Here is a 15,170-nt window from a genome sequence, read left to right as displayed (position 1 = left end):
TGCTTTAATTCCTTAAAAAAATATACTAATTAGAGTCATAATGTTATCGTCACGTAACCACTTTGATTTAAAATCTCAGATCTGAGTGTGGATGTTTTTTCTATTGGGTACCTCCCCAGTCTGTCTGTAGGACTCTTCTGGAGTTTAATGTCTTTTGCAAAAAAATTAGCATCGTTTTAGAAAAGTCATCAGCAATGAAGCTACTGATCCAGGCAATGTTGTTCCAGTTTCCATTAGTGGTGGTGTTATTACTATAGAAGTTTTACAGCTGACAATGGTCATGAATATGGTTTTTATTACTAAATATATAAATATGCAGCCTGAAAGGATTTCTGTGGAAAGTTAAAATTTAATTTCACTGTTGGTAGATTGCCATCATTCAGTTGTCTGCCGTGATTACTGATTGATTTTGAATGTTCTGTGCCTTACTTTGAGCTTAGAGGCTGTATGAATGTTTTTTTTAACCTCCCATCAAAAATAATTTCAGGGAAGCTACCGTTAGTGTTCGGGGCAAAATGTGCCTTTTACAGCCTTCTGGCTCATTTTTCACAGTCAGCTGACTCTACGGCACTTGCGCCAGCAGACGACCCCACTGCTGGTTTTAGGCATCTGTCCATCTGGGGAGCAGAGCTGGAAATCACGCAAATGCAATCCAGATGTGAGCCTGAAGGAGATGGGCCTTCTTCCCCATTACCTAAGTCGCAGGAGCAGGAAGGCTTCTACATAGTCATCTGTCGTTGCGGTGCGTAACGTCCTCAGCTCCTTGTGTCTCTTCCAAGTGGGATGGGATTGTCTGGAGCAACTCCTGGGGCTGATGGCCTTCCTTTATTTTCTTGGTGGGTCTCTAAAAGCTACCGAGGAGGGTTCAGCAGTTCTTGGGGTGATGATTTTTTAAAAAAAAAAAAAACAACAAAAAAACCCAACGACGAAACAAAAAAAACTTTATAAAATCCCTTGGCTGATACTTCAGCTGAGGGAGGTAACCAAGTCATAGCTCAGCTTCTACCCTGGGACTGACTTTCAGCAACTGTTAATGTTGCCTGGCCACAAGAATTGGGAAGATGCCAGGAGATGAGCAAACCTGTAAATCAGCAGCTGGGGAGAATGATGGTCTTCTGCATGGGGTTAGGTGCATTTGTGCTGGAGATCTCCATGGACATCCTCCCCTCTTGAAAGGACCACGGGCTTTCACGGCCATAGAAACCTTCAAAGGGATGTGTCTTGCACTTCAGTTTGTGTAACCTCTCGTCGCTGTCGGAAAAATGTAAAAACTTCAGGCTGATGCTTTTGTCTGAGTTTGTAACTGGCTTCAGAAGCCTTAATAACTTACTGCTGACCTGGAAAAAATTAGGAAGAGGAGGGGGCTTTCTCTGGCAGCCTTGTACTGGCGAGTAGTCTGGGGACATTTTTAGTACCTACAGATTCCAGAAATAATAAGCAACTTATGATGCTTACTCCCGAAATCTGATTTTAATTATGGCTTTGGAACAGCGTTCATGAACTGGACTCATATCTTGGCCCGTGATGGCAAAATGAAATTGCAGAGATGAGAATCACGCTTGTATTCTTGGTCTGCCAAGTACCTTCTTCCCAGCTCCCGCTATTTTCAGCCTGTCTGTGTGTGAGGCTGGTTCAGGCTGTTCCTCTTCTTATTACAACAAATTGTTTTGACACTATATGCAGATAGAATTTGCACCCAGAGTAGCAATATTGAGATTAATCGGAGCTGTCAATCTCACCTTTATTGTCTTGGCACCGTTTACCTGCCACCATGGAAGATGCTGAAGTCAGAGATAATTTAGGACTGTTTCTGTGGGCAGCAGCAGCAAACGAACAAGGGGAGGAAGCATGGTGGTCTTGATGAACCTGTGTCTTGAACAAAACAGAAAACTTGCCAGATAGAACCAAAACTGTTTTTTGCCTCACCAAAAGATAAGTAAAATTGCAGTTGAAGGGTATAGTTCATGCAGAATATTTGCCGTTATTGAAATCCGACGCAGAGGAAAGCGAGGATGCGTATCTTGGCTTCATTTGGATGCAGAAATGACTCCGTAAAGTTCCTTCTCATCCCATCTTCCTTCTCCGCGCCAGCCCGTGCCTGGGTGTGGAGGACGTGTTTGAGGGAGGTGCAGCCTGGCCGGAGGTGCTCGGGAGCAGAGCGGTGGGCTGTGCCCTGCCAGGCACAGGCTGCCCAGGGCGGTGGTGGAGTCGCCATCTCTGGAAGTGTTCAAAAAACGTGTGGATGCGGCACTTCGGGACATGGTTTAGGTGGCATGGTGGTGTTGGGTTAATGGTTGGAATTGATGATCTTGAAAGTCCTTTCCAACCTTAGCGATTCTGTGAAACCTTTGCACAGCGATTGCTCTCCGTGCTTTATTCTTCACCGTCCCTGTCCTCATTTTAGGTCATCACCCTGCATTTGGCAGAACAGATCCCTGGCCTTGTGGCTTGAGAGACAGTTGTCAATAAGATCTAATACAAAATAATCAACCAGGAATTTAAATGTTTCAATCCATTAGGGTATTCTGTGCATGCTGCAGCAAAACAAAAGAGCATTGTTGTTTTGGGTTGGGTTTTTTAGCTTGCCCTTTTAGAAGTGGGTGATGTTTCTATAAAAGGTTTTTTGACAGACAGGGAGAAGACAGCATTTGTTTTATAACCTTTTGTATTAGGCTTTGAATCTAATTTTGAAATATAAGCACTTATGCTTCACCTGAAAAATATGCAGGCAGTCTTAAATGGACACTTATATTCAGGCGTACGCTTTTATGTAAATATGTTTTGCGTGCCCAATTTCTCATTAACACAAGGTCACAAATTAAGTTTCTTACGTATTTACATAACATCTGAACATGAATTGCATACAACTGCTGATTGCATGAATGCGCCTATTCAGGATTGATATGGGCTTTGTGTCTGTATTTGTATATGAGTGTCAATATATTCACAGAGACAGGTCGAAGCATTAGATGCCGATACAGGAATTCTCCATATTTCTAAATATTGATAGGTTTTAAGAGGGTATTTTGTCTAGTTTCTTGATTGTTTTTTCCAAACAGAATTTTCTTGAAACTTTTTTGCCCTTTTCTAATACTGTTTTTTAAAATGTAGTTCTAACTGTACTTTGACAGTCATCTTCACAAAATGTTTTGCCAAAGACAGCATAGAAGAGCATATGTAGTAGTGATGCTATTGATCTTTATAGACATTAAGCTTGCTGATGCTGCTGTGAAATAGGTAAAATAGTACATTAATTTTATAGATGGGCAAATGCTTTAATTTGTTTTCCCCTCTCAATTTTTCCAAGTAACACTGTGAGTCAATAAGTACTATTATCCATGACTCAGGAGCCTATTAAATAAATATATTTCATGCACATGTGTAAGATCATTATATACGTATAACCAGATCATCTGTAAATGGCAACTAGATTCAGAGATTATGCTATTGCACATGAATTAAAATAGGCTGCAGCGTTGTCCGAACTTGCCATCAATGATATGATGATGAGTGAGGGTCCACATGGAAGCCTCGCGGTCGTGTGTGCAAGGGATGCCTGAATATCACCCACATGGGGTTCCTCCTGCCTGCTCCCCGCTCCCCTCCAGCAGCTCTGGGCTGTCCTTGAGCAGTCCGCCCCAGCCTGACTGGCAGCATCTTTCCAGACACCTCTGTGTCAACAGCAGGTTTGAGTTGAGTGAGGAGAAACCTGGGTCATTTTTCTTCCACCTGCTCCTCTTCCACCCCTTGGATGCTCTCGGTGGAGTGTGACTGGGAGAGTCCGTCTTGGATGAACTCTATGGGAGAGAAATGTTAGCACATTTTCTTTGGATCAGGAAAGGTTTGCTTATTCACTGTTCAAGCTGAAGTTCTCTCAAAAGCTTTTAGTTGAATGTGGATATCTTTTAGCGGTATTATTAGGCAAACTTTGGTATATGCATTCTCGATGATGGAGAAGAGAGGGACGAAGCAGAACTACCAGTTTTTGGTTTTCTTTTAGGAGGTGTCCTATGTGGTGACATACTGGGTATTTTAGAGTTGAAATTTGAAGAGAACTCGTTTGGCACTTGTAGTATTTTTCCAAAGTCTGATTTTAATCAGCCAAATAACTGAAACCAACTCCTCCCAAGAATCCATCATAAAACCTAGTTTCTTACTCAATGTGTTTGCTTTCTGAGCTAGCTCCTTGGCCAATTTTCCAATGGAAGATTGCCTTTTTTTCCCATGGGAGCGATTCCCTTAGCATAAGTGAACGCCCAAGTGAAATGAGACTTGTGTACCAGCATCTGTCATCAGCCTGCGCTTACTGCCTGGGATGGTTTATGGATGAAGGAAACCAGCAGAGACCCTGCAGCCACTTTTGGCCACCACGTGAGAATTCCCCGGCGTTGGGTTACCCAAGACTGATGCTCGTGATGCATGCTGGACTGCGTGATGGCACGAGGCTGTAGTGGGAGGAACTGCATGGACATTACGTGATGGGGTAGAACATGCCTTTCTTCTGCTCCAGAATGGGATCCTCATCTCCTGTGCTGCCTCAGTGAGATACAGGCAGCCTGACAAAGGAGTGTGCATCAAATCAATGAGCCTCACACCACATGCCTGAGTTTTGACGGACCTAATGTGAGCATGGAGATGCATAAAGGTCCCTAGAAGACCATAAACTAGTAGAAGTCAGAATATCCCTTAACTGCTGTGATTTAAACCTAGAGTCAGTCCTGGGACTCACTGAAGTGCAAAAACCTGCACCAGTGACTTAAATCTCGCTACCTTTTCCTTAAACATCCTCTCTTTCCCAATAAGGAGTTGCTTATGCTTCTCCTAGACATTATAAACATGACGTATTTACATGAGAATGAGTTGAATTCTCCCTACCTCATGTCTCGCCAAGAAAGCAAGGTCCTAATTTCCTATTGCAGTGTTTTTGTAAGGCCAAATAGGATTTTAAGGGGCAGAAATAACAAAGCTGAATCATCAGATCATGATTTGAGTGTCTGATCTCAGTTGGAGTTTTAGGGGCAGGCACTTGCAAGTTAGACAATTACTATTCTAGAAGAATTTTGCGGTTCCTTGACTGTTAGGGAAACACTGGAGGGAATAAGAATTTTGCAGTTCCTTGACTGTTAGGGAAACACTGGAGGGAAGTAGAAAATGGGATACTTTCAGGATGTCTAAAAGTAATATAGTTCAACTGCGTATGAAGAACAGCCATCATAGAGTTGATGCCCTCCCCTGAGATCGTTAGGACTATTACAGGCACTAATCAAACTGCCTCCAGGAACTTCCTTTTAAAGAGGCAAAAAGGAAGAAACTGTGAAACAAAAATGCCTTTTTATCTTCCAGGAACAGAACAACTTCTGTGAAGGTCTGAGTGACATAACTTCACCCTTCCCTTTTGATAAAGCCTAATTTTTTAAGGATAGTTTCCCGATCCATCAGTTGGACACGAAGGCAGCACATAGCTGGTATCGGGGCTGGCACCGCAGGGCTATCGCAGCTGCAAGGAACGGCGTGGGAGAGACACAATGCTGGTTTCAGCCATGGAGGGAGTGCTTTGCACCCCCAGCCCTCACCTTCCCTTCCCCTAAGAGTCATGAAGGGCTGGTGTCTGCTGCTCTGTGACCAGCTCCTGGTACGTAGCATTCATTTGAATTGGAGACGTGGAGATGAGTCTTCACTCTTGATTAGTGAGAAAAGTGCTCCTTGCATTAGGTCAAACTGTGTCCTCATTTATGTCTGCGAGCCCCGCGGGAGCGAACGTGGGTAGCCCAGCCTTGTAGGGTCAAGCTGGTCTTTTGTCGCCTCGAGAGCGTGTATTGTGTAAATCTGGTGTTTACCGTCTGACTGTATTTTATTCAGGAATCAGTCAAGATAGATTTGTTTAACCAAACCCAGTCAGGCTTTCACTATAGAGGGGCCACGTCTACAGAGTACGGCATTTGTAGTCGGCGTTGAGACAGTTTACGGTACAGATTGTGTTTTGCTGCCTTTCTGCAAAAGAGCACTGCTAGCTGCAAAACCAGAGGGTACAGCACCGTATGGCTCCTTTCACAGTACGGCTCCTGAAAACAGTCTCAAGTTTTATTCATCTCATTGTCAACGGATGGCAGCGACGTACCCTGCCTCTATTCCTGATATATTAGTAACACCAAGACTGGTAATGGCGGAGCGTAAATGTGCTCTCTGCACGCTCCGTCACCTAAAATCTGTTGATGGTTTTGAAAAGCTAGATAAAACTACCTAGTCAATTTAATTTAAACTGAAGGTAGATCTTTTGTGCGAGATTTACTCATTTTAGTTCTTCCAGTTATTTAGGATCTCCATATCATATTGGTCCAACAAAGGTCTTAAAAATCAAAATTGGAATGGTAGGATTTTTTGCTGATAAACCTCTCATAAAAATTCTTCCCCAACAGCAAATTTTTCTTATGAGGGTTGGAGCAGTGCTTGCAACACGTATTTGAGGGTTAAGGATTTGGCCAGAGGGTAGACTGATCGTAGAGTACAAAGGCTGCATAGTTTTCAATTACACAAAACGTATAAAGCTAAACTTCATGCAGAGACATTCGTTGCAAGCACACATATTTTCTGCTCTTACATGGGTGACTAGAATTGTGTATTTAGCCACATGGGTTATTAAATGCAACTTAGTTAATGGCATTTTCCTCCCTTCCAGAGGTCTCCCACACCACATTATTGCTTAGTGGCATTTAGTTCTCTCTTTCCATCATACCAAACGCCCTCGAACAAGCGCGTGTGAAGAGATCTCCACCAGCAGCAATCATTGATCTGGTGCAAGGGATCACAAATAAAGCTTCCTTAGGGTTGCATCACGGTGCTGCCTGTGAAGTGTGGCTTTGGTAGCCAAACAAAAAAATCCTTGTTGATCGTACTTGGATGCTTATTGTGGAACTTACTAGCAGAAGTTTAGCTTCAGCCCCTTTCTTACAGGTTTTAGCAGGAATTTCCAGCCTTCCCTGAGCTCTTTAGCTGATGTGCAGTAGAAATCAACAGGAATAATTTGCATTTTTGGTGTTTGCTGCTTTCGGCCAAACGTAAAATATCCTCCATTAATTCCAGTCACACTTAGAGGGTGATAAGTTTTAATTTTGGTTCTGTTGCCAAAATTGCTTTGGTGTACTACCCCTGCTTAGCTAAATGGGAATGTAGAAAATTCAGCCTTTTTTCAGTAAAGCCAAAAAATACTTTATTCCTGTTGACATAATTTCAAAATGATTGAATGTACTCTTTTTCTTGTAAATGCTTCCTAATTTTATGTCTAACCCTGTTGCATTTCAGTCAGAGGATCCCTTGGATAATTGCAATCAATTAAAAATCTGACAAGCTACAACCACTCTCATTCACTCTAAACCCTGAGTGCTTTTTCCAGAGGTCAAAATTTACTAAGATAAAATGAAACAGAAGGGCCTGCTGGAAGTACCAGTTCTCCATAAGGGCTCTTTACCTGTATAGAGTGAATTTATTTGGTGAACACAGTGATCACGAGAATAAGAAACACCTATTGTTGCAAATCTGCAGCAAGATTGTCTTAACTTTTTAGAAAGGCTTGCCTTAGGATGGGGGGTCAAATGGGAAAATTTGGGCTGGGCGAGTAAAAAAAAAAATTACAAAAATCCAATCTTAATCTTTGGGAGGAGGCGAAGGAGAGGGGCAGCAGTCATTCTTTAAGGCAGACCCCTTTGCTCAGCGTGTGTCTCCTGCTCTCTCCCACAGCCCCCTGCTCGCCGTCTGTTTTGCTGCCTCCTGCGGAGTCCCGGGAATCGCCCTGCTGACGCTGGGAGTAAACCCTCTCACCGGGGCCCTGGGAGCCTTCAACATTTTCTTGTACACGTGTTGTTACACGCCCATGAAGAGAATGAGCATTGCCAACACGTGGGTGGGAGCTGTCGTGGGTGCCATTCCCCCCGTCATGGGCTGGACTGCGGCCACTGGTAGTCTCGATGCTGGTGAGTATAAAACCCTTGCATCTGGGCAAGGGGCTGTCAATGTTGCCTTTGGGAGAGCTAAAAAGACCTACTCAAAAGGCAGTAAACCTCGTTCTTTATGCTTGTTGACCTCATGCTGCTTCAAAAGCAGATATATTCTGGCGTTCGCGGTGCCCAGGTCTGTTACAGCACGGTACCATAAGGAGTGAATGAGTAGACATGATTGTATAATTATCCTTATGGGGGCATTTCAGGGGCAAACATCAACTGATAAAAGACTGTGTTCTATTGAATATATATTCAGGCCATCTTAAAAAAAAAAAAAAATCTAGAAGGAAAATAGTGTCTTTGGGGTTCACATGGAAGAAAGCATTGTGTAATTTCAGGATTAAAACCATAACCAATAAGATCCAGCTTACAAGTCAGGAGCTTTCAGCTGGAAAATTCCCAGTTGTGTTTATTACTGTCTTTCCACAAGTCAGAAAATATCCTAGGAAGATTAATTTATTGGTGTGTTTCCTAATTGCCCACTTCTAAACTCCAAGTTATAAACGTTCCTTCCCCCCCTCCTTGAAAAGCAAACGAAGATTTCTATTTTAGTAACTGTGAACCATTTTTACATCCCTCATAAAACACTGATCTCTTCAGCAGCTAAGCTCTGACACAATTAGGGCTTTTTTTTCCTGCCAGCTAGAAACTTAAGAATCAAAGTGGCTCCACATAGTTATATTCTGAAGAAACTCATGAAGTTCAATTAACAGGTCTGCTAAGAATTTTTTTAGCGCACACTCATCCCACAGTGTGGCATATTTAAGGCTTGAATAATGCTTTCAACAACAAGGCTTTTAACTGGAAATTATCAGAATCTGTGCAAAATCCATAGCACACCATTCTTCATTTATGTTACATGCTTCCTATAAAAATCAGTCTGAATTGACTTTGTGTACACATGTTCTGACACAGATCTAATCCAGAGCTGGGATGAAGGGTTTTGTGTTTTGTTTTTTTTTCAATTGTGTGTGACACTTCTATACAAACATTTACTTCTCTGAAAATCTTTTTTATATTTAGACCTATAAATTATATGTGTGTATATGTATAGCGTCTCAAGTTAAGGAGTACATAACAGACATCATTAAAAGCTCTGTATTTCTAAAGAGAAGAGAATGAATTAAAAACACAAAATGTGTATTTTTAAGGACTGTATCATTCTGGCTGCAGTTGCTTAGACCTTGGATCTTAACGTTGTTTAGAGATTTCTGCGTTGGTTTTGGCATATCTTTGCAGAGTTGATGCTAGAAGATGACTCTCATGTGGCCAGGCTTCACCTGCAAAGTCCAGCCTGGAGGAGCTGGAGTGAAGAGCTCTGGCTCACCAAAAGCCCTTGTTGTAGAGGCTGTCACAGTTCAAATTTTCACCCCTGGTTTTAAAATGGCAGCTGAACTGCTGCAGTTAAAGCCCAGCACATTAAAGTAAACTGGCACTGATTTTCATTATCTTTAATTTGTCAAGTTACAACTTGCTCTTTGAGACCTATTTGACAAAGACCTAAGCTGTCCCTGTAGGGCAGGCAGGGCAGGCAGGCAGAGCAGGCAGCAGAGAGCACCATCTTTGTCCCAAGTAAGCTCTTCCTTTCTAATTTGCGACTGAGATGACCCTCTCAACAAGTCCCTCTGCCAGATCTGCAGGAGGAGATAATCTCTTGCAACGATGCCATCAGTGGAAGATGATAACTTAAAACCACCTGAGCAGACTTTGCCAGAACATGATGATCTGCACTGGTGCGTAACCTGGTGTTTTATTGTTTGTTCTGGGTAGCTAAAACCTTCTACAGTCACCTCCCAGCCTGTGTCAGTGAGGCCAGGCAGCTTGTTTAATAGAGAAAGAAATGTTATTGAGCTGATACTGGTCTTTGTAATGAAGCACACCTGGGGGAAGTCCTGAAAACGGTGACCTGAATGTAATATTTTAGTGCATTTCAGTATTTAAAAAAAAAAAAAAACAAACCTTTAAAAAGCAAAGAGATAAGTAGAAGAAAAAGACTGCATTACAACTATGATTTTGAGTGTTAAGCGTTCTACTATTGCAAAGGAGAAGAGAGTTCAGCATCTGGCAGCACCAGGCCTGCGCAGAGGACAAGCGGGGCATCCGCCTGCGTACGTACACAACGTGCAGACCTGCGTCCCTTCTCTAACCAGGTTACCCACAGTTGTTGAGCTCATTAATAATGTGTAATTAGCTTGGAGACTTAACCTAGGTAGAGGTGTGAAAATGCATTTGCACCTCGTTTTAAAAAAAAAAAAAAAATCATTCCACTCAATAACAAAGAGGAATGTGAAGGAAGGGAGTTGGAACACTAATGAGAAGGAAGGTTCTCACCACTTAACTGGTGTTTTTTTGAGTTTACATTTTGCTGTGAATTTTCTCTCCTTGTAATCTTCTCACAGCAGCCGCATTGTTGTGCGTGTTGCTGGTTGTAGGGAAAACAAGATTGAAGTATAGACCTTTAATTACCATTCAAGGGGGTAACCAAGTGTTACACCGCACCGTGTGGTACCCTAGGACAGCCGTGTCTGCGCTCTCCTGTAACGCTCTTGGTCGTCTGAGAGAGTTGGAGATGATTCTGAGTTTCCGATTCCAGAGATTATAATAAAGCATCTTAGATTGGAGCAGCCTTGTTTCAATTTGTCTTTTTTTTATTTATAGCTTCATTTTATTTATAACTTAAATTAATAGGTTAATATCTTGACAATTTCTTGCACAAGAAACAAATACTGCATGTTTGCAGATAAAAATCTGGGACCCTTCTATTTCCAGTGATGCAAATACTTGCTTTTATTTCTTATGCTACACATCTTTTGCAGATCTTACAGTGATTCCCAGTGATGCTTGCTCCCATTTCTGCCCCTGATAGGTAACTTTAATTATATGCTCTTAAGCCTGATTGAACATCCTGCCCCTAACCCTAGATTTTGTGCCAACATAATTTAGGGAAAACCTCACATTTCAAAAGCGAAAGATAAGGTTATCTCTGGGAAGATGTGGAATTCTTTGTTGTGGGTTTGGGGGTTTCTGTGGTGTTTTTTTTTTAATGGCAGCTGTTTGAAACTGATGAAAGATCGGGAATGTTAACATTTCCTCGCTGGGGGAGCCAAGTGCAGGTGAGATGGTCAAAGGTGCGTGATAAATGTAATTTATCACGTGGATATCACTACCACATATCTGGTGTATTTATGCAGAACTCAACTGCCAGCCTGTGATTTGCAGTAACACGTTTGCTTCCTTGAAAGCAGATTACATTGCTCCTTTGTGGTACTATGTATTTCCAAAGAGATTTGTTTTTCTAGTAAATCTACACACCCTCAAATTGTTTCTCCTGCTTTTACAAAGGAGAGGCTAGCAGGAAAAATAGCGAAATCCACTTAAAACCTTAAGTGATAGCATAAAGACGAGAAAAAGAGGCAAAGCTCGGAGAGCGCCTGTTCTGTGCTGGATCCTCCTGCCGTGCGGGATCCACACGCAGGAGAGCTCGTGGCTATGCCATGCTGCTGTTGAGCCTCTGGACAGATGTCTTGAGGAAGTAACAGAGCTATTTATTTTGGCACGCGAGAGCCACAACGTATACGTGCTTTAAAATTACCCTTGTGTCACTGGTCTTTCTCCCCAGACTAATGCTGCAGCTTGCTTGTTAGAAATGTTTGCTGCCCATTTAAACTTGTTATTTCTAGTTAGCAGAAAAACTGTATCTGGAGTAAATGTTTCCAAGTGCTGTAGCCCGTATATATGAGCCCATAGCTCACAGCCTTACACGTTTTGTCTTTCGTCCACTGAAGGCTCGATCCCAGCCAGCGAGCAGTGTCGGTGTCTTAGAGCGGAGCAATTCAGTGCCACGGTGTTCGTATAAACCACCCAGTTAGATGGAAGTGACAAGCAGGGGTCCTCAACATAATGTGCTTATCAGTTAAGGGGATTTATTCTGAGTAGGTGGCAGTGGCATAGCAGATAACAGCCCTGACAGTATAGCAGACATTACAGACCCATGGTGGCCTGGAGCCATAGGTATTACTGCACCAAAGAATGTTTATCTCAAGAGACTATTTAGTTTATCTCAGATGCTCCACTTCTGGTCTCGCTTTCCTGAAAGACATCTTGTACTGATTTTCATTCATTTTCAGAAATTTAAATAATTCCTGGGGCTATGGAATTTATAGACTGAGTATCAATTGTAATCATGTGGAGGCTGATTTTTAAATTGCCTTTACTTTGTAATTCAAATTGTGTTGTATAGTAGACATTAATTATGTCAGCCAACATCTATTTACAAATGGGGATTTAAAAACGGGCCGTTCTTATCAGCTAGTGACATTTGGCAGATGGATGGTTTCAGTAACAAAAAAAAAGAGAATAGGGGAGGGGGGGGCTGCGCCCAACCTGTCAATGGCTGGAGTCTCTCATACCTTCCCTGATGTAGCACTTGTCTGCCGGGAGGAGGGAGAGCAAAGCAACAGCTTAATTGCATGCACAACAAGCTTGGAGATCTTCGTGTCCCTTCCAGTTAAGCACTTCGAGCTTTCAAAGCCCCTTGATGTGCGAGCAGGTCTGGGAGCCAGCCGTATGCCGCGGCAGGGCAGCTCCCTGTCCTGCCGCGGGAGCAGGGGAGGCTCCGGCTATAAACTACCTGTAGTAAAATCGGCTTTTCAGGGTTTCACTTCTCAGATGAAAGATGACAGAATTTGTGGTCTGTTCTAGAGGAAACGGAGATACTCATGTCACTGACATATGAGAATTGGAAGCTGGGGGCCCAGGAGTGTACTTTGTGGGGGTAAAAACTGTAAAAACCGAGGTGGAGGGGCAATACTAGTAAGCAGCTGCTCTGAATTTAGGATAAAAGACAGTGGGCTATTTTTTTCCCCCCTTTCCATCTTCACAAGAGGCAAAAGAAATGGCAGTTCCACTGCTGGGGCACCTGGGGGACCAATCCCACGAATTCACAGGCAATGTGCCCTTACCCGGTTCTCTGCCCCATGCCTGGCTGTTGGGGCACCTGGAGCAGGTGGGGCTGTGCAGCAGCCCCGGTGCCCCAGGCGTGTGACACAACACCCGCAGGAGACGCAGGACGGGGGTCTGCAGGAGGGACTCCCGCCCTCGGGCTATGGGCAGCCCCGCAGGGAGCCTGGAAGAGCTGGTTGGTGAGGAGCCCCTGCGTGGCTCTGCAGGTTTGCAGTCCCCTGCTGAGTCTGGTCCTTTGGCAAATAACTTCCTAAACATATTTGCACATAACGAATGGCCTGTGCAAAGACCGTGTTTTCATCTTACCCAACAGGCTCGTTTTTTTTATGCCATCTGTTGCTGGGCTTAGCTTAGACGGATTATGTATGGCGTTGTTTTTTTTCAACCTTGCCTGTATAATGAAAGGTGTTTCCCTGTGAGGCTTTCGGCTGTAATAACCTGTTGTGTGTCATACAAAAAGTGTGCGTGCCTGCGTGTATCCATAGCCACACCGCTTTTCTCTGCATGGCAAGTGGACCTGAGGACATCTGGTTTCCTCCTGCTAAAGGCAGTGGCCAGGAGCATTCCCTCGAGGTGAAAAACCCCACTGCCAACTTCAACTCCCATTCGCGGTGGACACCGAGGATCGTCCTTTTGTTCTGCCGACAGCCTGTACACACAGCCAATGTCCCCTTCCCTTTATGTGCTGCAGCAGAGAAGTCTATCGCAGCCCCGAGACGCTCCTGTTCCACGAGCCTTTTGTGCCATCCTTGAAAAGAAACAGCTATTGAAACCCATGACCATGAAGCTTTTGAGTTTTCCAGTGTTTTCCTCCTCGCCCTTCGTTTACATGACCGTGTAACCTTGAAGGCGCACAATTAGGGCCGCGCGCGGGGCTGTGCGTGCCCGTGCTGACAGCCAGGACCATTGTTTGCAGCCCAGAGACCTTGTGCAAAGCTTTAGAAGAGATACTTTTCCTTTTTGCCTTCTCAAGGCTGCTTAGCTGCTCACGCGGCATCAGACACAAGCAGTAGCATCTGCTTTTGTTTTCCAGTGGAAGCAGAAGCGCCGGTTGTTGTCTTACTGTGGTGCTAATATAGGAAATGCCACAGTGGTAAAATAGCGGGGAATTGCATCAGTTTGGTTAAGGTTCATGACTAGATAATTCCCAAATGTCTTTGTGTTTGAGAAGGCTTCATAATCACAAATTGAGATGTAAATTTTGTAGAGCTAATCCCTTTTCTACACCCAAAGACAATGGGAAAAATTAAATAGTAGGTAACATTTTTCCTCAGGAGTGATTGTGTCAGAGCAGTATCTTAAACACTTGTGGTTGGTGGCCAGTTGAGTTACCCTGGTAGTAATTTTCCATCTCAGAAACAAGCTGAAGGCAGTAATTATTGCACCCTCCAGCTCTCCTTCACAAACAGAAAATGCCACCACCAGCTTAATAATCCAGTCTTTACATATCAGGACACTACAGCTGCGTTATGGACGTGACTCTCCAAACCCCTCTGAATATTTGTACTAACTCTTCCAAATAATCTTTAGTTGTTTAATATTACATTGAATCTGCAATGGGCAACAAGGCTTTGACAAGACTTCAAAGTCTTTCTTTACTGCTGTAATTGCTTCCTAGTTAGAAATCTCCGGGGAAGACTACCACGTTAAACTTGTTGTGAATGAGCACAAAAGAAAAGAGAGACAATAGAAGCTTTGGAGATGTATCCAGTATGTTTCCTGCCAGCGTAACATCCTATAAAAATCATGCAGGAGTACAGTGAAGAGTTTTGGACTGGTTATGTTAAATTTCCTGTAGAAAAGGTGAAAAATGTGGTCTGAGGCAGTGCGGTTGCTCACAAGCAGGTGGATACAGCTGGACCAAGTCAAGTCTCTGAGCTCTAATCTAACTTGTATGGATTAAAGAGGAGTAATTTGTTCAACGTCTTTTAAGGGAGGAGAGCCAGTTGCGTGCTATCAAGTAAAACGGTGTGTGGTTGTTTCCTGACTACGATCCATTAAAAGGCTGAGCTTAGACTACCAAAGCCTTCCCCTCCTGACAGCAGCCAAACTCATACCAGTTTCCTAGAGACCAAAGGTTGGTGCTTTCCTCTAATAAGTCAGGGAGCTACCAAGGTCTGGAAATAATTTTAAAATTCCTTCACATTATTCAAGGCAGAAGAATTACTAAAATTGTGCTTTAAGCAAAACAGCATTCTTAGGTTGCCAAGGCAG

At 43.3% G+C, this 15,170-nt stretch overlaps 1 protein-coding gene across 1 annotated transcript in view; it reads left to right on the top strand.

The window, feature by feature from the left end:
* The window catches only part of COX10 (cytochrome c oxidase assembly factor heme A:farnesyltransferase COX10), a gene marked incomplete at both ends in the record, with an annotated part of 104,785 nt that overhangs the window by 83,693 nt on the left and 5,922 nt on the right, over positions 1–15,170 (top strand). Inside the window, one exon of the mRNA XM_082008221.1 lies at positions 7,735–7,967. Within this exon, the coding sequence (XP_081864347.1) occupies positions 7,735–7,967 (233 nt within the window). The remainder of the gene's footprint in view (positions 1–7,734; positions 7,968–15,170) is intronic.

This window comes from Phaethon aethereus (genome assembly GCF_964289735.1).
Source record: "Phaethon aethereus genome assembly, chromosome: 18".
Lineage (NCBI taxonomy): Eukaryota > Metazoa > Chordata > Aves > Phaethontiformes > Phaethontidae > Phaethon > Phaethon aethereus.
Note: the sequence above shows the minus strand (reverse complement) of the source record. Positions and strands in the feature narration are given on the sequence as shown.